At 39.0% G+C, this 24,306-nt stretch overlaps 1 protein-coding gene across 2 annotated transcripts; it reads right to left on the bottom strand.

Moving 5' to 3' along the window:
- Window positions 1-4,182: 4,182 nt before the first annotated feature.
- nsmce4a (NSE4 homolog A, SMC5-SMC6 complex component) lies at window positions 4,183-24,001 on the bottom strand. Of its 2 annotated transcripts, none has more exons than XM_034030087.3 (11): window positions 23,775-24,001; window positions 17,880-18,115; window positions 17,047-17,127; window positions 14,073-14,203; window positions 13,555-13,694; window positions 13,055-13,154; window positions 10,473-10,563; window positions 7,513-7,607; window positions 6,688-6,736; window positions 5,321-5,406; window positions 4,183-5,218 (listed from the first exon to the last, which is right to left on the bottom strand). In XM_034030087.3, exons 2-11 carry the CDS (start codon window positions 18,079-18,081, stop codon window positions 5,153-5,155), a joined length of 1,041 nt encoding a protein of 346 aa, XP_033885978.1. In that variant the 5' UTR covers window positions 18,082-18,115; window positions 23,775-24,001; the 3' UTR covers window positions 4,183-5,152. The 2 variants fall into 2 exon arrangements, with proteins under 2 accessions (XP_033885978.1, XP_033885976.1); XM_034030085.3 differs by lacking the exon at window positions 23,775-24,001 and adding an exon at window positions 21,720-21,861.
- Window positions 24,002-24,306: the final 305 nt, after the last annotated feature.

Below are 24,306 nucleotides of genomic sequence, written 5' to 3'. Positions count from 1 at the left end.
CATTGCGCTGAAGCAGTATACAAGCTTGGGGTCTCTCAGTATTTAAACACTAAGCAAAGCAGATTCATTGAAATCCATTCAAAACCAAAACAGCACAACTTGAAATAAAACTTCTAAAAGAATTAGCATACTAATACAAAATACAAGCCATATTTTCCCCAAAAGGAATAAACAGCTAATGTTTAACGACTGTATCTTTCAACTCGCATTCCAGCCGACAGATGCAAAGTCTGCACATCATTATTTTGTCACCGTCAGGGATCAACACACTTTTGCAGCGTTGTTTAATTGTTATGCGCGGTTTAGGCATTTTAGAAACAAACGTCTCTTCTCTTCCATTACAATTTGAAATCCCAAACTAATTACTGCAAATTATAAACCTGTGCAAGTGCAGACCGTGTCTATGGTAACGGCTGATCCTTGACAACTACGATTGCAAGTATTTATTTAAAGTATTTTTTGCATAAACCTCACAATTTAAAAATGTCATTCTAGGTTTGCTTTATGACTTTTCGTTTTATGTCGGTTTATATTTGCATTACACCTGCTATTTCGTATTTGCGAAAAACACAGGGCTCTAGCTATTTTCCTAGTACCGACGGCAAGCTTTAACATTTCTGTCGGGGTTCAAAACAGGTGGGTGCTTTGTAGTTCCCTTTAAAAGCCACAAACATCCGTGACGTAGCAGGGGTGCCTTTCACCTTTCACCTCACAAAGTTAATTTTCTTGTTGATGAATCTGGGCACAGTTTCACCTTTTCCCCCTACTGACCGCAACAGCGACTGTGTTAATTTGACTATCCCAGTGCACAACAGCATCGGCCGAGAGAAACTTTTCTTCTTTGCAGCAACTGAAAACTACCTTTACATGAGACCAAGTTTTCACAAAATTAATGTATTCAGAAAACTGAAATCAGAAAAGTGGTTTTCTGAAAACGACAATTTTCTGTGTTTGCATGACTTCAATAGATAATCCAATTACACTTCTGATGAATTCAAGTGTGTACATGGATTTCACTTTTCTGAAAAAGTACAGCATTTGCACGTAAACGGCAGACAGGGCTCGGTTGAGTCTGCATTAAGACTAAGGCATGCATTATCCAGTATTTTAGATTTAGCAAATGTGAACATTTCTATGCTGTATAGATTATTATCCTGTACATCTCTCTTGTTCTAATTCCCGAGCGTTTGCAAAGTTTCCACTCCTTGCAACAACTCATCCTTTTCTTTATATGAGCTACTGTACCTTAGATACGGTACTGTGCTCCACCACCTCATGTTATGAAAGTTAAAAATCTCATACTATTTTTTTGCTCTCAAATGCATGCTGTCTGAGAATTTCTTAAAATTCTCAACACAGTATTATCCATTCTGCACCTTCTTGTGAGCGCTAATGATAGAGTCCGCTGCTAGGGACGTTCACGTTTGTTTATGGTACTAGGCAGCTGAGTGAGTTGGGAGCAGAGCGCTGCTCTGATGCTGCGAGCTGCAACAACATAAACAAAAGCACTCATTAAGAATAGAGTTCTCTCTTTCAACACTGTTCTCAAAGAAACAACAGTAATTAGTGCATCTGTAAACCAAGAACCTACAAGCAGCGTAGAATAAAATATCCCATAGGGTAAGCCCATGCCTGTTGAATAAATTGTGAGTGCACTGTTACATGACTGGTTTATGGTGTGTGTGTGGTCCTGTGTGTGCACTGTTACATGGAGACTGGTTTATGGTGTGTGTGTGCACTGTTACACAAAGATTGGTTTATGGTGTGTGTGTGTGCACTGTTACATGAAGACTGGTTTATGGTGTGTGTGTGTGCACTGTTACATGAAGACTAGTTTATGGTGTGTGGGTGTGTGCAGTTACATGAAGACTGGTTTATGGCATGTGTGGTCCTGTGTGTGCACTGTTACATGAGGCTGGTTTATGGTGTGTGTGCACCATTACATGAAGACTGGTTTATGGTGTGTGTGGTCCTGTGCGTGCACTGTTACATGAAGACTGGTTTATGGTGTGTGTGTGGTCCTGCGTGTACTTCTACAGCTCTTGTTCACTGTAATTTCTTGTCCACCACTGTCTTGCAGATAGCTCCACTTTTATCACATGGAAGAATTAAAGAATACACTTTCTATAAAATGTACCATATTCCTTCAAATTTAAGATAATCCTCAAATTTCCCACCCTCAATTTGAGGAAAAAATAAAACATCAAATCAATCTGCATTTACAAAGATGCAACATCAATTACGCATATGGAGGCAGTTTGCGGCCGTCTGCTGTCACACACAGCATTACAGTTATGTGCCGCTTCTCATTTCCAGTCGAGATTACTCACACCTGTTTTTCTACCAATTGTGAACTGTGGTATTGCTTGGCATGTCGAAAAACACGGGGGTCTGATCAGCATTTCTGATTTGTTCAAGCTGGTACTGAGTTATAAACGCTGAAATTCTAAAAGCTTCTCTTCGAATACCTCAGGAAGCTAAGATGCTTTTTTGAAAATGGCTGCCTGTATGTCATGGATGATTCGAGATCGGGCAGTAACATTTTGGTTTGTCTTTTCTCTGCAGTGAGTCACGTTGCTGGTTGTGTATTCGGGCAGTGACTCTAATTTAAGACGCAGGCTACTTTTGAGAAGCAAAAAATGGTTTAAAAAGTGTGTCTTAAATTCGAAAGAAAACGGTAACTTGTTTAACCTTTAACAAAACAAGTAGCGCAGAACCGAAGAGTTACGAACCCCTTGGGAATGGAGGTTGTTCGTAAGTGGAGGTTGTTCCTAAAAGGTATAGACAATGTCAACCCGGGGGACTTCTTTGACTTGAAAAAAGAAAAAAGGACCAGGGGTCATAAATGGAGATTAGATAAAGGGGCATTCAGAACAGAAAATAGGAGGCACTTTTTTACACAGAGAATTGTGAGGGTCTGGTTGTTGAAGCTGACACCCTGGGATCCTTCAAGAAGCTGCTTGATGAGATTCTGGGATCAATAAGCTACTAACAACCAAACGAGCAAGATGGGCTGAATGGCCTCCTCTCGTTTGTAAACTTTCTTATGTTCTTAAGTCTGAAATGTCTGTAACTCTGAAAATTAATTTTCAATGGTTTTATTAAAATGTGGACACCTGCTATCTACACCCTCAATCTGACAAATACAAGGATACAGCACAGTATTGTTATGGTTCTAAAGTCTTTAAAACAGTACTATAAATGGAAAAAAGTAAGTTACCATTGAAATCTGAACTGTAGCAAAAACACAGATTTAAACACCCATGAAAATTAACATAGTGCTTGTTTTCAGCAGCAGCTTGCCTTCTTTGGATTGAAAAAAAAAAAACCTGTACTTTGTTTAAAACCAAAATGTTCCTAGTAAATTTGTATTGAAAATGTTCCTGTACTTGCTTTGACATGTACCTCAACTTTCTGGATTGCGTACTTCCGGTTGAAAGTGGGGGTTCGGTAGACCGGTCAGTTCGTAACTTTGGCATTTGTAACTCTGGGGTTCGATTGTAAAATACACACACAAATCTATCGTGACACTATCACAAATGTTTTTATTTTTATAAATTAACAATTTTTTTTTTTTTTTTTTTAAAAGGCACTTGAAATTGTAAAACAAAACTAGATAGTCTCAGCAAAAAAACCACGATTCTGCAATCACAGGAAAAAAAACAAACAGAATTTTCTATGCATAGCAGAAAAACTGAAAAGTTGTTAATTGTTCTTCAGTACAACCTACTACTGCTATTAGGTGGCAACAGGGTAGCACAAACACTATCTGTAGCGTATTGGGATTCAGTGTGATACACAACTTATATATGCCGTACAGCCTCAAATATGTACAATTATAAAAAGGCTTGGATAAATTAAATGCTGTGATTGGCTAAACAAGATCACATGACCATGCAGTAAGAATTGTCGTATACACGGCGGCTAGGGGCGAATCACCTCTGATAACCAATCAATTTCCTAGGATTTGTTTCTTAACCTCAAAATCTCATTCTCTTCAGGTTGAAGTACCAAATTCCACCAGACTGCAGGATCTAAAATCAGGGTGGAAACTGGTTGCACTGGCTCTTAACAAGTAAGAGCTTATTTCTTCTACAGAATTGAGTAAATACAGAACACCTTCAATGCACAGTGTCCACAAGGCTGACGCAGTATCCAAAATGACTGAGGAAAAAAGTATACTTGCCGTTGAAAAATACACAGAGCTTTATGACAAAGATCATCGCAATTATAACAAGTTACAGAGGTGAAAGTTAATATATGCTAGTCAATTTCAAAGGAACTGGAAAAGCCTGGTATGTGTGATTTATTGCCACAAATGTTGAAGTACTGTCAGAGAAGACACTAATTTCCACATCATGCTGTCTAATATGTACCAGTCATTATCATAGATTTCTCAATTAACATTTTTAATAGTTTTAGATGTTAGGCTTACAAATCCTGTACAAAAACAAACAAACCGATGAACACTTCTTATTTACTAAATAGAAGGTCTTGCATTTAGCTAGTTTTGTAACTACACATTTTTATATTTCAAGGTCTTGCATTAAGGTGCAAGACCTTAATAAAACTGGGTCTGCAGGCCCAGTTTTTAAGCAAGTGCAAAGACAAATTGTCAAGGGGGATACAATCATTGTAAAAGGTATAAAATTAACAGAATAATGTAACTGCTCCTCCTTGGCTGAAGTGGGACTTGTTGAAAGCACTTGGAATCAACAGAAAAGCTGCAGCAGGACACCACAAAATCTAAGGGGTCGGTTTTTCAAAGCTTGTAATCTAGATCAAAGTGATCCGGATTTTGTAATCCTATATTTTGAGACCGGGATTACGAAACCGGATTTCGTAATTATTTGTAATCTGGATAAATGTAATCCAGCAGTGACATTTTCTGAAAAAACAGATCAAAACGATCCAGATAAAAGTAATCTCAAACCCCAAATGTAGGATCACTTTGATCCAAATTACAAGTTTTGAAAAAGCAGTCCCAGAACATCAGGTGTGGTTATCTATCCGAGAGGGGGTTGTGCATTACAATAGCAACCATTGTAATAACTTCCTATACAAAAACTGCAGGAGCTTCTTCCCTGCCTCATTGTGCTGACAGAGATCTTATTACCACAGACACAACTTTTTAATAGCCACAACCAAGCTGTCAATCTTTAGCAGTTGGAGGAGGTAGGATTAAGGGCTCCGTGATTTCAAAGATTTCAATCATTCGCTGAAAAAACAAAACAAAAAAAATATATAATGAATCACTTAAGATTATAGCATATGCAACTATTCATAAAAAGGTAAGAAAAAGACATAATTCTGTTCTCACCCGCCATTCCTTTGGACTTATGGACACTATACACTGGTTTCTTCCCTGGGTGTTCCCACTCGTCTCTGCGTTCGCATCAGTCGGTACTGTAAATAAAGAACAAAGCGCTTTAGTCACAGCAAAAGTTACATCTAAAATTGGTTGAGCAAAATTGTCAGTTGACAGAGAACTTTTGCAGGCAGTTTCAAAAAGAGAGGCCAAGGATTGGATGGGCTGAACCTGGGAGGTTGCAGTCAGGGACAAAGTGCAAACTTCCACTGTTACTGCCTGTGCTATCCCTACCCTGTGAACAGATACAAGCATCATACTATCAAGTGCTGACAAACTAGGAGGTGCCTACAATCTGCCTTTGTGTGTCATACAGTGCTACCCCAACTTAACCCATTTGGAGATATTAACACTAGAACCACCACGGCAGTCATTTTGACGGTTTGAGGTTTTCAAATTTAAATTACTCTGCATGTCTGAAAGTTATACGGTTGTCCATTTATGACTTTTCCTAAATACATGTATTAAATACACTGACGGTGTTTGAAAGGCAGGATTGCAAAAATAAGGAAGTTATAATCCCTCCCACCTACAGTAGAACCGCCAAAGCAGTTATTTTGACTCTTGCAATACATGTTTTTATTTTGAATATAGCCTACAATATTATATATATATATATATATATATATATATATATATATATATATATATATATATAGATTCAGTGCTGCAAACGCAAGAGAAAACATGCTACTTTTGTTTTAAATTAAATTATTTCATTTTTTCAGTTTTGTATGTACATATACCTGTTTACACTCTAGTTTCTTTTGAAATGTTTATTTCTTTATTATAGTTTTTCATTTTTTGACTTACTGCCTTATGTGGTAAGTTAGAAAATAAACCCTTTCATGTTTAATTATTCATTTAAATACGGCATTTCGGTTGTGCACACGTTTGATATGACGTGCTTAAATAAAAAACTTTTGAGTTGTATCCGATAGTTTGTCTTCCATTTTAATATTGATGTTGTTTAAAATGTACCCATCATAATGACTGCCGGCGGCGGTTTTAGGTATGAGTATAACCGCGGCGGTTCTAGTGGGAGGTTGAAAAATATATTAACGTTAAACACACTATCCGGGAATGATAGAAAAATCAAGAACGAGACACAAATAAAATTAAAGGTGGTGTTTTCAGAATTGTCGTCTGCACTAATCTTGGATTAATGTAATTTATGCAAGTTAGTCCAAGAGTTAGGGTTAAACTATTGAGCTGGAACTAAAACTGCCTCATATTTCTTTTCTTTCTGCCTGCCTCATCCTAAAGAATTGCATTTAGGACCACACAAGCTCAGAATATCTGCATTAGATTTTTCTTACCGATAATTGGAAGTTTGTCCCGGTCCATTTCTATCTTGGCAAGGCCATCCTGAAAGAAATACAAACACATTTTCATGAGTACAGGTACTGCAGTTCAGACAGCGGACATTCTAAAATGGTGCCATTACTATTATTTTTGACCAATGGGGAAAAAACACCATTTACAATTCTAAAACGAGTTCTCAAGACTACTCTAGCCCATTATATCTTTTTAAAAAAAAAATAAATTTAGTAGTTGGCAATTTTTATTATTTTCTCCCAATTTAGAATGGCCAATTATTTTTTAAGCTCAGCTCACCGCTACCACGGGAGGGCGAAGACGAACACACGTCGTCTTCCGAAGCGCGTGCCGTCAGCCGACCGCTTTTTTTTCACACTGTGGACTCACCATACAGCCACCCAAGAGCTACAGCGTCGGAGGACAACGCAGCTCTTGGGCAGCTTACAGGCAAGCCCGCAGGCGCCCGGCCAGACTACAAGGGTCGCTGGTGTGTGGTGAGCCGAGGACACCCTGGCTGACCTAACGCCCCCCCCCCCCCCGGTGACGCTCGGCCAATTGTGCGCCACCCCCTGGGATCTCCCGTCCACGGTCGGCTGTGAATAGCCTGGACTCGAATTTGCGACGTCCAGACTATAGAGCACATCCTGCACTCCACATGGAGTGCCTTTACTGGATGCGCCACTCGGGAACCCCCCTAGCCCATTATGTCTTAACCTAGTTTCATCAAAATTGAATAAGCTAAATTAATGATAAAAATGTTTTGGATTGTACAGTACACAGAACTGTATACAGGAACATACTGAACTATCTTCATACATACTTACCCGAACAAGAAAGGACACATGGAAAATGTTTTCTACAGTACGGGCAAAGGAATTCGGATCAATGACAAAATCAAAGTAGGATATTGGATTGCGTGCTGAAACACAATGTAAAAATATTAGGAGTCACAGATGTGTTTTAAGGCAGCTGCTTACAATTATTTTCTTAACACAGGCACAAATCATTTGCTTATTAACTATTGAAAGGACATGAAATATTTAAGCGACATATGAAGCTGCTTAAATATTCCAAATACTCTATTCCTGATCATTGATTAAATCAAAATTAAAGAATTAAAAAAACACCTGGAAATATACAGCTATGGCCAAAGGTTATGCATCACCCTATAGAATCACCCGGTAGACTTTTGTGATATCATTTTGTTAAATATACAGTACTGTGCAAAAGTTTTAGGCAGGTGTGAAAAAATGCTGTAAAGTAAGAATGCTTTCAAAAATAGACATGTTAATAGTTTATATTTATCAATTAACAAAATGCAAAGTGAGTGAACAGAAGAAAAATCTACATCAAATCAATATTTGGTGTGACCACCCTTTGCCTTCAAAACAGCATCAATTCTTCTAGGTACACTTGCACACAGTATTTGAAGGAACTCAGCAGGTAGGTTGTCCCAAACATCTTGGAGATCTAACCACAGTTCTTCTGTGGATTTAGGCAGCCTCAGTTGCTTCTCTCTTTTCATGTAATGCCAGACTCGATGATGTTGAGATCAGGGCTCTGTGGGGGCCATACCATCACTTCCAGGACTCCTTGTTCTTCTTTACGCTGAAGATAGTTCTTAATGACTTTCACTGTATGTTTGGGGTCGTTGTCATGCTGCAGAATAAATTTGGGGCCAATCAGATGCCTCCCTGATGGTATTGCATGATGGATAAGTATCTGCCTGTACTTCTCAGCATTGAGGAGACCATTAATTCTGACCAAATCCCCAACTCCATTTGCAGAAATGCAGCCCCAAACTTGCAAGGAACCTCCACCATGCTTCACTGTTGCCTGCAGACACTCATTCGTGTACCGCTCTCCAGCCCGTCGGCGAACAAACTGCCTTCTGCTACAGCCAAATACTTAAAATTTTGACTCATCAGTCCAGAGCACCTGCTGCCATTTTTCTGCACCCCAGTTTTCATGCATAGTTGAGTGGCTTGGCCTTGTTTCCACGTCGGAGGTATGGCTTTTTGGCCGCAAGTCTTCCATGAAGGCCACTTCTGACCAGACTTCTCCGGACAGCAGATGGGTGTACCAGGGTCCCACTGTTTTCTGCCAATTCTGAGCTGATGGCACTGCTGGACATCTTCCGATTGCGAAGGGAACTAAGCATGATGTGTCTTTCATCTGCTGCAGTAAGTTTCCTTGGCTGACCACTGCGTCTACGGTCCTCAACGTTGCCCGTTTCTTTGTGCTTCTTCAAAAGAGCTTGGACAGCACATCTGGAAACCCCTGTCTGCCTTGAAATTTCTGCCTGGGAGAGACCTTGCTGATGCAGTATAACTACCTTGTGTCTTGTTGCTGTGCTCAGTCTTGTCATGGTGTATGACTTTTGACAGTAAACTGTCTTCAGCAACCTCACCTTGTTAGCTGAGTTTGGCTGTTCCTCACCCAGTTTTATTCCTCCTACAGAGCTGTTTCTGTTTCAGTTAATGATTGTGTTTCAACCTACATATTGAATTGATGATCATTAGCACCTGTTTGGTATAATTGTTTAATCATACACCTGACTATATGCCTACAAAATCCCTGACTTTGTGCAAGTGTACCTAGAAGAATTGATGCTGTTTTGAAGGCAAAGGGTGGTCACACCAAATATGGATTTGATTAGATTTTTCTTCTGTTCACTCACTTTGCAATTTGTTAATTGATAAATATAATCTATTAACATGTCTATTTTTGAAAGCATTCTTACTCTACAGCATTTTTTCACACCTGCCTAAAACTTTTGCACAGTACTGTAGTTTATATATACTGTGCTCCCTCGCTATAACGCAGGTCTCGAGGGACACACAATATGAGCGTTGTAACCGAAGATCGTTATAAAAGGGGGAGGGGGTGGGGGGGCGCCATAAGACACAACACACATCTGACAAATACAAAATAAAATAACTCCCTCTCTATAATGCACATATAGTGAAGCAAAAATGTAACTTTCTGTGAATTAACCATGCATAAAGCACCATGTAATCAACACCATATTTTTTACCAAAAGAAAACCAAGGTAACATTCCCACTCGTGGATCGCAGTTTTTAAACTATAAATAGCCTGGCTAAACGGAGGTCAGGAGTTCAGTTTGAAACGACAGACAAACACACCAAGTGCAGCTGCCAAGACAGCTCCTTTCAGAGCAAAAATGTAAAAACATTAGGAAAGACAACCATGTATGCTGAATAAGCTGTCTGTGTTATAAAGTGCCAGCGCACCTTTTCTTCAGTTCAGATACTGTAATCAAAATGGAAGAGACAGAAACAGAAGTTTAGACTGAGAAGTTGTTTATAGCATAAATCACTCGTATAGAGAATTGGGAGACATGCTGTAGAAGCATTACAACTGAGCGCCTTATAGCGAGGGAGCACTAATATATATATATATGTATATAGCAAAACTTTTGGCCATAGCTGTAGTTCGTGTTTTTTTTTTTGCCGAGAAGTTTTGCATTTTGCAAATAGACTTAAAGGGTACATAAGGACCTTTTTATTTTATTGTGTTACATGTTCCCATGTGTTGCTAAAACTGTTTACATAAGCTTAAAGTGGTCAATGTAAATAAAAATAATAATTAAATCAATACACGCACCTTACATAAAGTTGTAGCAACACATCGGAACACAATAAAATAAATAGGTTCTTATGTACCCTTTAAAATGCCACATCAACACACACAATTTTTTAAACAAAGGATCAAGCATGTTCTTTGTAGCTTGCTTTTGCTACGAGAGAATGCAATACATACGGTCTTCTTTAAAATAGGTCTGGAGAAACCCAAGGATTCTCTCTACTTCTTTCTCTGTGGCTTCTTGGTAGGATTCTTCCATTTTCTTCAGCTAAACTCAAGCAACAGAGACAGGGATAATATTAAATCAAAGTTTTGGGTATGAACGAACCACGCAGCACAAAAGCACAGTGGAACTGATCTGAACCAGCTGGGGCCAGGCCCTGTTCATATTTGTGATTTCGTATATAGTGAGTACCATATATGTGAGCACTAGTCGGTAGCATACTAAAAATGTTTTTGATGCTCACAACACAACATGGATTTTAAAAGTTGTACTTGTACAGCTGCTGTCAGAATGGATTGGATATTGTGGTTTAGATTACAGGTCAGTTTGGACTTCACTGTGTCTCCTCTGATTCATCCCATGATTCCATCAACCAGGATATCAGCATGAATTAAAAACGCTGTTTTTAAAAGCTTTCATAACCAAGACTTTGAGGCAAGAAGAGAGTGATTAGCAATGCATTTTCAAAAACACTAATGAATATTCTAATAGTTTAAAATCACAACTAGGGATGCACCGAATCCAGGATTCGGTTTTCGGCCTGAATACCTAATTTTTGAGCAGGGTTCGGATTTGGCCGAATACTTATGAGTCAGTGAACCGAATCCGAATCCTATATATCCGCCCAGACACACATCCAATTTAATACATCCCTACAATGTGTGCAGTTCTTCTTTAAATAACAGACACGAATCTGGTATTGAACGTAACTGTTGTATTTAATAACAAGAAAACGTTTGATGAACTATGGTCGTAGCTCTCGACCCCCTAAATTACTGGTGGCACACGCACTAAACACATCACGCAGCTGCTGAATGCAAACATACCCCCGTATGCAACAGCACAGTCACATCACACTTTTCATGGAGTAAAGTTATGCAGTAAACCTGTAATATATAGTAACGACAAACTGTTGTAGACTTATGTGCTTTGTTGCCTTGTCTGTCAAACGTGTTCTAGAGATCATACTGAGATAAAAAAATAAATAAAAATCGGTGCACAGAAATATATATATTTTGTAACTTTACAACTGTCAGATGTGCAAAACGTTGTTGAACAATATGCTTTACTAAATTAAATTTTACGTTATTGCAATGTGCCAATACAAGTTTAACCATCTGGGAACTGCTGTGTTTACTTGATAAGCGTTACACACACGCAGTGCATTTAAATCAACGTGGGTTTTATTTCGCAGGGAGATTCAGGTCACTCATCACAGCAATTTTTTCCTCGTAACTCTCAGATAGGGTTATCAACAGGCTCCAAAACCTCGGGACACTAAGGCAGGTCAGGTTTTTTAACTCACCTCTCTAAACTGCAATGTATTCGACATGTAAAGTGAGTGTGAATTGCTTGAGCAGTTTAGTAAATGTATTTAATTGTTTAATTGTGGTGGCAAGTCTATCAGGAGAGCCTCGTAACAACGATTAATCGTATTGCTTTAATTTGTTTATACAGTAAACAATATCTCTCAAAATAGCGCAACACCATTACTATAGATAACTTTGCACTGACCTGCACTCTTTCATTTAACCTTGTGGCATCAGGTAAAGTTTATATTTGTTTAATATTTCTTGCTTCTACAGTCCCGCCCAGTCAGAGACTCAGAAAGCCAATCAGCTGCTGTATAGATCTGACTGATGGAAACGATCCTCACAGGGAGGTGTGTGCTTTTGGTAACAATTAAGTAAAACAATTCCATTAATTTAGCGACAGTTTGCACAATTCACAGTCACTTTACTGAATACTATGGAGCGCCATTTGTGCCAAAACTATCAGGCCGTTAGTTTGTCAATTCATGAATTTGTCAATTCGTTTGTCAATTCGTGAATTGGTCAATTTGTTCAGCAATTAGTCCATAAATTTGTCAATTCATAAAACGTATTTGTTAATTCATCTAATAATTCATTAATTAATTTGTCAACTCATTTATACGAAAGGCTTTACAGACCTGCAAATTTCCAAATCAACCAGACAAACTTCCCAACAAGCAGACAAACTTCCAACTGTCAATCTCGCACTATGCCGAAAACACTGCAACCTTTCTAGCCAATGGGAGCACACACTAATACTTTAATCAATGAAAATCCAGCCTCACTCAAAACTGCTTCAGTCAGTAATATTTAGAAGGGCGTTTCAAAAGATATTCTATTTAACAAGATACTCGACTCCACTGATTTTCAATGGAGACTTCCGTCTCACTGCGCGCAAAGCATTGTGGTATATAAAGAGTTAGGCAAAAAAATTATATGGAGAGTTAATGCAGGCATATGAAACGTTGCTGGTTTCTGCCAGCAACATGAAATCTTATTCAGGGATATATTTCCATTTGGGAATAAAAATACTATTAACTAAAAGGCTCAAAACTATAGATTGTGTGCGTCCCTTGTTAGCAGCTGCCAGTCTGTTTTTTATTCAACAGTTTCCTTCAGTTTTCTTAACAGTTTTTGTAGATTCGGTATTCAGATGAATATTTTGAGATGGATTCGGTCGAATGCCAAAAACTTGGATTCGGTGCATCCCTAAACACACAAACCTGTGTAGGCATAATCCTGCGTTCTTCTTTGTTAGGAGCTTTTCTCTGTCTTTCAATTCGTTGTCGAGGCGCAGGGGGATCTGGTTCAAATGAGCCTAACCTGCAAAAGAAAAAGTATCACAGACATTTGGAATACAATCTTATATTGTTTTTTATGATTGTATGTTCTAGTTCCGAGTACCTTTACTCTGTTCCTTTTGTTCATTTTTATATATTGCTTTGATAAGATGTTTAGAGCCATTTCAGGAATGCGTGTTCAGTTATAACTGTGTTTCTCTTTTATTTCCTTGTTCCTACTACAGCACACATGTCCTGTAATGCAGCCATGTTTATTGGCAGCCGGTTCAGGGCTTATTGTCACTAAATGCTGCATTCTAATAAGGGCTTTATGTGATAATGTCAGGTTGAACCAGAAGTAATATTCTTTACACCACACTATAAATGGTTTAACCGGCTTTTATATTTTTCACATCACACTTACTGCGGTTGACCCAACTCACATGTAATGGAATGAAGGGGACTTCCTGAAGCATTGCTCAGCTTCCCTCCCCAGTCTGTGCCAAGCATCCCTGGGAAGAAACCCAGCCCCATCATCGTCATCATCATCTCCTTCCAGACGATTCAGGCCCATGAAGGACAACTGCACAAAAGAGTTCATTCATCAATACTATCGAGCCATTTACCACTCCTGGACAGCAAGAATAAAACTCTCCTCCTTCAGGCTGACGCAACCCAATCCACAACTATTTTACAGAATTAACTTCTGCACATCTGCTTCAGAATAATCTTCTGAAGCAAGTAGATGTGCAGAAGTGAATGCTATAAAATAACTGAAATAACAAATTCTACTGTAATAAAACCGTTTTTCTCCTTTCTGTAATAGGTTTATTTTAGTCCAGAGAGATTTTGTTTAATGTAAAATGGTACACATGATACTTTTTTATGCATGCAGTAAAAAAATTGATAACACTAGTGTGGTATGATTAATTTTTGTTAATAAAAACAGTATTTTACTTACTAGAAACTCTGCAAAAGTTACTGGGTCGAACACTGTGATGTCTGAATGCAGCTGGCTGGCCTTTTCCTTCCCCAGATTTGTAGCTATAACAAGAAACTGGGCATCCAAGGCAGCCTCCCGAGCCTGGCGTACTGCACAAAAACACAAATGCATTAACAACAGTAAAGATCTTCAGATCGCCTAAATGTAGTGTTTAATTTAGTCCTGGAACAGGCACAGCTTATTCATGTCGAATATACATTTCAAAATTTAAACCAGTTTTAGAATAGTCAATTTTGAATTTGCTGGAAAACAAAATGTATAATTTGTACCACTTTAAGGTATCTATATATATATGTTTTGTTTTTAAATCTCTTGGGATTTACTCATACAATTGCCAATTACAGAAAGGAGAAAACCACTGTCCTGCACAGTAAAATGTGTATTATTTATTTCAGATGCATTCATTGGTTTCCTTTGCATTACATCATTTTGACCCAGTCAATGTCATGTGGACTCCACACAACATTGGAACCTTTCTGCTGTCAGACTAGAAAGAAACATGGACAAACCGCCCTCCTCTCCCAGAAGGTGGTATTTTATATCCGTGCATCATAACACCACTCCTGCCCGATATTATAAAGGGAAATGACGCAGAAGGCTTAAATATCCTGTATTTTATCCATACACCAAAACCATGGGGGAAGGTGGGTGGGAAGACTGATGTGGGGTCCTCCAAACTGGAAGAAACCTATTTACAGGGAAATTCCATCTTCTTGCCAGTTCTTCATGGACTCCACACAACATTGGAACCCCCCGTATACCAAAGAATAAAAAAGAAAGGGAGATGAAAAGGAGAAATGTGAATGCCATTTAAGACTTATCCACTACAATGGATAAAACCGTGTGAGCAAACTGGTGAGAGGTGAAAACATCCAAGTTATAGTGTTTCATGAAAGTGTGAAAGGAAGACCAAGTTGTTGCCAAACAAATATCAGCAGTAGGAACATTCCTAATATGTGTCCAGAAAGTAGCCACACCCGAGAGAATGAGCCTTGACGTGATTCACCAGCGGTCTTCCTTTTTTTTTTTTTGTCCTGGATATGTAGATCAATAACGCCCGTCTGACATCCAGCAGATGCAGTTCCTTATCTTCCTCCAACTGATGAGGTGGAGGATGAAATTCTGGTATGATTCTGGTATGATTATCGCTTGTGAGGTGAAACTCGGAGACAACCTTAGGAAGAAAAGGAGGATTAGGTCAGCAGACGATCCTGTCATTAAAACCCTGCATGTAAGGCTCATCAATGACTAGGGCCTGCAGTTCACTGATACGGCGAGCCGATGTAATCCCAGTCAGGAAAGCCATTTTCAAAGCGAAGCGTTTCATATCGGCTGATGCCATAGGCTCAAATGGAAGATGCATGAGATCCTGCCCATACACCAGCCCATCCTGGCAGGAAGCTAGAGATTGCAGATCAATTTACCTTAATAAATTAAACAGCAAGACCTCTATCCATCAGGTGTCTCAGGAATTCAAAAAATGCCAGCACCAAGTCACAAATTCTGACCATTTTGTAGAATAACATTTCTGGGTAGATTTCTTCCTTGCTGCCAGTAGAACCTCAGTCACTGTGTCTGCCATGCCTAACTCTGAGAATGTGTGCCTTTCAGCAGCCATGCTGCTAACCAGAAGTACCGGGGGTTTCCATGGAGTACTGCCCCCTGATCCAGAGACAGTAGGTCTCTCCTGATGGGTAGATGAACTGGTCCCTGTTGTGCCATGTTTAGGACAGAACCAAAAGCTCTTGGTCCAAAAAGGTGCTACCAGTATCACCTGCACCTGGTCTCTGCCCACTTTCTGTAACACCTTTGGAATGAGGGGAAAAGGTGGGAAAGCGTACAAAAGACCCAACCCCCAGGGAATGGAGAAAGCGTCTGATACTAGGGCACCCCGATGAGGGAAGCGGCTGCAGAATAGCAGAAGGTGGGTATTTTTGGGGGATGCGAATAGATCCACTTGAAGGCGCTCCCATGTCTGAAAGAGTTGCTGAACCACCTCTTTGCAGGAGGTGCCACTCATATGGACTTGCATGTCTGCTCAGTCTGTCTGCAGCATGTTTTGCTTCCCTTGTAGCGGCGTGTAGTTTGATGCCTTCGTTGCTGCACCACCTTCCAAGCTTCAGTGCCAGAGAGCATAGGGACCAGGACTCTTCCCCCCCCCCCCCCAAATTACAAATGGGAGCAAACAGATGCTATACATTTGTTGAGCCTCGAGATCCAAGATCAGTTGAAGTTTCCCTGGTTCATTCCTTTTTTCCCCTTTTTTCTCTTTTTAGATCCACAAAGTAATGGGAATAAAACCCTTGACCCTGCTGGTATATGGGAACTGGCTCGATAGCATGCTTTACCAACAGAGAAGAGACCTACTGAATTCTTTGGTATACAGGGGGTTCCAATGTTGTGTGGAGTCCATGAAAAACTGGTAAGACGACAGAATTTACCTGTAAATGGGTTTCTTCCAATTCTGAGTGGACTCCACACCTGTCTTCCCACCCACCTTCCTCCACAGTTTTGGTGTATGGATAAAATACAGGACATCTGACCCTTCTGCGTTATTTCCCTTTATAATATTGAGTGGGAGCGGTGTTATGATGCACAGATATAAAAGACATTCTTCTGGGAGAAGAGGGAGGTTTGTCCTGGTTTCTTCCTAGCCCGACAGCGGAAAGGTTAAAATGTTGTGTGGAGTCCACGAAAAACTGGTAAGAAATTCTGTCATATGAACAGTTACTTTTGCCACAAATACATTTCAAGTCGTTTGTTCTAACATTCAAATATCTGTCCCACCAAAATGTTATAAACAGTAAATATGAACTTGAGCACTTAGTGCCAATCTGCAACCTATCAAAACACATTTTGTTCTAAAATAACTCCCATGTGTTTAAATACAAATATTGCCTACCTGAATCAGTCTGCAAGTAACAACACTTACCATTGGTAAAGAGTTTATTTGCCTCTTCTAAAGCTTCAGTGAGTTTGTTGTTGTGGGGGCTCAGCAGATCTTCTCGATTCTCTAAAAATAAAAACACAAGATCAGCAGTTTATAGTAAAGCTGTGATCAATATTCACATTGTAAGTTCTAATTAACACAGGGATGAAACAATCAATGCATTGTTAATGTAAGTAAACCGTGTGTAATAAAATGGCAGCTTTTTCTACACAAGTATTTTTTTCTTTATAAATTCTCTGGTGTAATTTTTATCTGGTCTTTGCTTTTAATTTTATATTGTACATTTTCTGAACACTGCCTATCCAACATTATAAATGATTGATTTTTAATCAAACCACCATTATATCTGTACTTTCTCATTTTCAGTGGTAGGGCCCTTATTTGTACCTTTTTATTGGTATTTTGTAGTCTTTAATAATGTTCAGGGGAAAGATAAGAACAACAAATATATAGGGCCGTTTAAGCATAACCCTTGAGGGATCAACCACCATATTTTAGTAGGGGCAGCAGTGTGGAGTAGTGGTTAGGGCTCTGGACTCTTGACCGGAGGGTCGTGGGTTCAATCCCAGCTGGGGGCCACTGCTGCTGTACCCTTGAGCAAGGTACTTTACCTAGATTGCTCCAGTAAAAACCCAACTGTATAAATGGCTAATTGTATAAATAATGTATAAAAAATAATGTAATTGTATGTAAAAATAATGTGATATCTTGTAACAATTGCAAGTCGCCCTGGATAAGGGCGTCTGCTAAGAAATAAATAATAATATTTTATTTTGCACATAACATAAAAACGTTGGTCTGTTTCCCACACTCACGCTGCACATTGTTAATGAGCTCTCTGTACTGGTGTCTGATCATGCGTCTGTTTGTTGAATCATCTTCCCACATGGAGGAGGTGCCGGCCTCGTCACCATTGCCCTCTGCAGCCACATTCTCGCCATTAAAGGAGCAGCTGGCTTGAGACGCAGCCGAGGACATATCCCGAGACCGCCTGCCGGCTCCACGCCCTTCTGCCATCTCCGGATCTGATACCAAAGCTGTCTGAAGATGCCTCAAAAGAAAAATAAATGTCATTACCAGAGTTCATAACATTACCATTTGTAAGGAAAAATTATAAGAAAACTAAAGGCTCGATTTAATCTACCTATACCCCACGGGGATAAGCCTCAACTAGAACAGGGTTCTAGCCTCAACAGGGTTTTTTGTGGGACCACTCCTAAAAATACAGGTTTGGCTTATCCCAGTATAACTTCATCAAACCCACATCTAGGTCAAGTAGATAAAAGTTAATTGGTGTGACATATGTTTTCAGCAGTTGGTTTAGTTTACCATTCCCGAGACAAGGCCTACAATAGCTCAGGATATCAGACGTTTGTAAATAAAAACAGATCAGTAAAGGTAAACGTCCTGTAACAAAAGTCCAGAATACAAAAACAAATGTACATATATACTCTCACGTTTAGTCTTGCGTTAAAAAAATGCTGGGAAGTCAATTTTCTAACTGGGTGTAGCAGTGGTGAATAAACATTCACAAATAATGCTTAGAAAACTCGGAACTGAAACCTCCCTTCATCTCGCTGCAATGCCACCCCACTTAATGACATTTTACGTTTGTGTTCATCCTCTGCGCGGGACGTAAAGTTTACCGTTTGAAATTACTGAAACGCGCTGCATCTTTTGAAGGAAGTCTAAAGTCATTTTACAAAAATGTGGAGCTTTATACTGGGTTCCGACCCTGACTGAAGATGTCATTAGCAAAGGGGGCCGGCCGGTTGTACTAACAAGGTCAAACAGGCCACGTTTTACTGAACATTTTAAAACTAATAAACAAACAATTACCATAATGAACAGTGTTGTCATATGTTGCTTAAAACATAATAAGACAATATATTCATAATAAAGTTGCTACTTATCTATAAACAGTAACACGGTTAAAGCTTGGGACTCGCTGTCTGTAGCTTGGTGAGGTCTACATTACCCTCAGCAAATGTTAAGTGATTGGAAGCTGAAATTACTTTGCTGAAATTAAAACACACTTTTCTTATAACAATACAGTACTGTTGAGCGGTAATCAGTTATTTTGAAAACCAGGCTTTAATCACTGATAATAGGTGCACAGGTGGTGATTCTGTGAGCGCTCTGGGGCTCAAGTACCAATGGGGGAAAATATGCTCCCGCACAGTACAAATAAATCACCTGTTATGTCAAATTATAGTGTGGATGCTTCACAAGCAGAACTGTTATTGCAGCGTTTAAAAATATAAAATCAATTTATACCAAGTCTCCCAGCTTTCTTGAAAAGATATGCGTTTCCCTCGTTTTTCTTTTGCTCTCATTAGATACAGCGTCCGTCAGTTCTGGCCGATTCTACTGTACTTTCTGAAGCAGTTTTCTCCCACTGCTAATTAAAAAAAAAATGCCACCTAGCTAACAATTTCATCCCGGGGGCTACAGTGAAACGTACTGTAAGTGAAGACCGCATGTGAACGTAAGTACATGAATTAATTATTGTAGATAGTAATTCATAGCCAGACAGCATTTTTTGTAAATAGCAACACATGTAATGTACAATAAAATAGATATTTTATTAGTGTCATCGGTGTCAATTTCAGGCTGAGCTTTGTGGTCGGCAAGGTGACACAGCTGAGAGAATCGTTTTCCTCTGTCATGCCGTCTGGTGTTGTCAGCATCAGTTTCTCAGCACACAGTACAATAATCGCTGAGTAACGAGGTGCAAACAGGTGATTGGTCGATCTGTATGAGCGTTTACGAAGGTGCTTTGTTAAAAAAAAAAAAAAAAAATGTATAACGGTGTTTATTTTTTTTTTAGCAAAATAAAATCTAAGCCTATTTTTAGGGACCACAACTGTTGTTGAGTCCAATTTAGGCACTTCACATAAGGACTAGCAAGTTTACATCAGGATTAGCAAGTTTCAAAAGGTACTAGTCCTTTGGACAAGTAGCACAATATTGTTAAAATGCATGTGTGTAAAGTATCACAACGTTTCTTATGTGCAGGTTGAAAGACGGGAACCTTCCAGATGAGTGTAGCTACTTTATTATAAAAGTTCTTTGTTTTTGGACTTAATTTATGCAGTTCAATCGTGTGTCTACAGTCACATACAGTACAGAACACGGGAGGATTTTACAAAAGCTTGTCCAAATGCTACAGCTAATCCTTGGTTCTGTACAAACTGATTACTCCTATTGACAGTAAACAACATCATATCCTTTCTCCAGGTTTTACAATAACCATTTTTGAAGTTATATTCGTATGTTTAAAATGTGCTTAACTGCGAGTACAAGTCGCATGTACCTCTAAACATTCCAGCCCTAATATTTCATTTACCGTTCGTAATAATGTAGTCCGGCGTAGGGCCAGAAAGTGGGACATCGTCAGAATGTGGTACGCTTAGCAAAACGCGACCCGTGTAAGGTCAGAACACTGTACGCTGTGAAAATGTACGTTTGTATTTCAAGTCTTAATGCATGTGCCACTTTATGTACCAGTTCTTTTTTTCGTTTTTCAATATATACACTGATCGCGGTACAGCCTACAGTACAATGTGAAGCAAGAAAGTATTGCATAGGCTACTGATACATGCTTAATAATAATAATAATAATAATAATAATAATAATAATAATAATAATAATAATAATAATAATAATAAATTTCTTAGCAGACGCCCTTATCCAGGGCGACTTACAAGATATCACATTATTTTTACATACAATTACCCATTTATACAGTTGGGTTTTTACTGGAGCAATCTAGGTAAAGTACCTTGCTCAAGGGTACAAGATATCACATTATTTTTACATACAATTAGCCATTTATACAGTTGGGTTTTTACTGGAGCAATCTAGGTAAAGTACCTTGCTCAAGGGTACAGCAGCAGTGTCCCCACCGGGGATTGAACCCATGACCCTCCGGTCAAGAGTCCAGAGCCCTAACCACTACTCCACACTGCTGCCCTTTAAATATATACTTTAAATATATACATTTCAGAACCATCAGTTATGTTCATAAGTTGCTAAATGCAGATTTAAGCTCTGGAATCTACATTATTTTCAATGTTTTATATGCGACTGTGTTCCCTCATTTAAACAGATGGATAGAATATATAATGATTGTATTAATTACACTACTATAATGGTATGTGCCAAGCACCTTTCCTAAATCCATAATGTTAAATAATCTGTCAATTTTAAAGACCACCAACATACACATTTACTTGCCCATTTAAATCAGATATAAATGTATTCAAGTATTTATACAAATGTACATAATACTTAAATATCTATAGTTCACAACAAATATAAATTTACCGATAGGCCTAGTCCGTAGATTTCAGTTGACAAGCATATTCATATTTCGTGTGTTTCCTATTTCAAAGCCATGCTGTTATTTGGGTTTTTCTCTTTTTAGACTGAGAGCAGAGACATGTTTTGTATTTTTCTAGTCTGTTTGATTGAACTTCGACGTTTGTAAACAAATAACTGCTGGAGGCCTGGCATTGAACACCCCTGGCATGACAACATTCAGCTGTAAATACACCTTTAATCATAATTAAAACACGAATAATCATTGTAGACGTTAAAAACTACGAGCTTTGTCACTTAAAGCATGTATTATATAACAAAAAGCACTTACTCTTCACAAAGTTGTCAACAATAGCCTCATTCCTTACACCGGCGCCAAGACTTTCAAGCACAAACGTCTAATAGATGAGCCGGAAGAACTGCATTTCCTAAAGAACACGCCCTTTAACGACCACGTGACGCACACTCCGAACAACATTCAGGGTGCGTTCAGAGATCATTCTGTGCAGAATCTGACCAATTCGAAGGCACCCGTTGGCTAAATTGGTCAGATTCTGCAAAGAATCTGCGCAGAGTGATCTCCGTGAATACACCCTTAATAAAGCGTGTCGTCATGTACAAAACAATTGTATTCTATGACAAAACTAATAAAAAATTAACTGCTCCGTGTATCGTGGAAAGACTACTAATTATTATTTCCGTTGCTGTGTCCAAGTTGAGAAGCTCGTTTAACATGCTAGGTGCGTTCACGATTGGTCAGATTCTGCACAGAACCTGCGCAGAATTATCTCCATGAACGCACCGAAAGAGACGATGCACAGATCATGAGTGATCATAAACTACTAAAACTACTGCTGCCCCCTTCCCTTGTTATTAGAGGGGGGCGACATGTTATATTTATGCAAATAAGGGTGAACAGCCTTGTCAACGATATATAAAATAAATGGTAACAATTTAAAATAAGTGTCTGTTCACAGTTAATTATGCAACTAGAGTATAAACAGGTGATGTTGCTGTTAACTTTCCCAAAGGTTTGGAGAAGGCGTTACTAGTAGCCACGTGACGTCACACACAGAGCAGCAAGCGCAGCCAGCTCTGAGATTCAAGAACACGATCATAATCCTTTCGCTGGCGCAGCCGCGTTCACGATACACACATTCTGCGGAAAACCTGTCCAAATTCATCGTCTGCGTGAACTCAGCCGGAAAAGACGTCACCAGGTCACGCATCCACGGGCTTCTCAAGAGGTACTGCGCTGGAGCAGCCGCGGCTCAAAACAATAGACGAGCGTTAGCTGACAAAGAAGTATGTAGGCAAGCAGATACAATCCTCAGTCCATGTGCTACTGCCACCTAGTCAATTACATGCTAGATTGGCAAAGTAAAACAGAAATAAAGTTTGACACAGTTCAACAATAAAATATATATGCGTGCATGTTTTAGTTGTGTACGTATACATTATAACTTATAATGTATAACTTAATTTCCACGTATTATGTGCATTTGTAAGTTGTGAGCCTGACAAGCAAATATATTTTACATGTGTATTTTTGTCAAAGCACACCATTAATGTAGATTGGAAACCTGTGTAAAATCAATGCAAATATCAAAATGTACACAATAAAACATTTTTTTTTATAGTTTTAATACAAAGGGAACTTCGATTGCATCCACTTCTGCGATTACAATTTCTCTCAACACCACCTCCATTTTTCTTCTTCTGGTTAATAAATAGGGCGCGTTCCATCTATTTTAGATAATTAGCGCCCTCTATCTGTAGTCCTTTGTCTGTCTTTGTTTTACTTTATTTTTCTGTCATCTTTATTTATTATAACTTCCCTTCTTTTCCTGTTTCCTTTATATATTTCGTCAGTATCCTTTCTCTATTCAGTCGCTTTCCCTTTTCCCAGCAAATTCTTTATATTTACTTCATATACCTCAATGCCAGAGTGACCTGGAATCCAAACTAAAATCACTTTGATCCCCATTATTGTACATTCCTTACATTGTTGCATTATTTCAAACATGATATCTCTTCTATCATTAAACTCCCCTTTTAATGCAATAAGAACACTCAATGAATCTGAAAACATGACCGCCTTTTTAGGCTTTATTTCAGGTATTTTAACTATTACAAATAGTATAGCTACCATTTCTGCAACAAATACCGATAAATGGTCAGATATCCTCGCTATTTTACAGATATCTAATTCTGGGATATAATATGCCATCACCACTCTTTCTGTTTTTGGATCCTTGGATCCATCTGTACATATACATAGCGCCTCCATACTTTTCTCCTCTACAAAAGCTTGACTCTTTCTTTTCAGTTCCATTTCTTCCAACCACCTCCATTTTGGTTCTGCTCAGAACTGTTGTTCACCTACCAAAGATGTCCACGCTCCGTCTGCACAGACCATGACGTTACGCGCAGACTCCCGTCTTCAATCTAGCCGGCAAAAATGTGTCGTCCCAGTATAAAGAAGGGTTGGACAGTAAATCCCGTGATGCAGTTCGGTACTCAATTACAGGCGCCATTTGTGGAGCCCACTCAGTACTGAATACATTGCTGCGGTGCTGTGTTGCAGCGCCACGACATACCGATATTTTTTTTAATAACAATACAAAATATCGTTAATATAAAATGACTGACTGTTATTTATGCTAATTAATGCTTGATTATGTCAAGATACATTTTGCCAGGGCAAGCGCGAATAAGTTAAAAGTATTGCCAGTGCACTGTTAAAGTGCTCTACGGGCTCCAGAAATGGCTCCACCTTTCACTAACTCCGCCCACTCATTTTCCTATCCTTTAAATAGTCCTAGGTTAGCGTTATAGGAGCGTTAGCTGACAAAAAGGTGTGTAGGCAACCAGATACGATCCTCACTGCACGTGCTACTGCCACCTAGGCAGGAGGT

Source organism: Acipenser ruthenus, chromosome 13, assembly GCF_902713425.1.
Source record: "Acipenser ruthenus chromosome 13, fAciRut3.2 maternal haplotype, whole genome shotgun sequence".
NCBI lineage: Eukaryota > Metazoa > Chordata > Actinopteri > Acipenseriformes > Acipenseridae > Acipenser > Acipenser ruthenus.
This window is presented reverse-complemented; position numbering and strand designations above follow the sequence as displayed.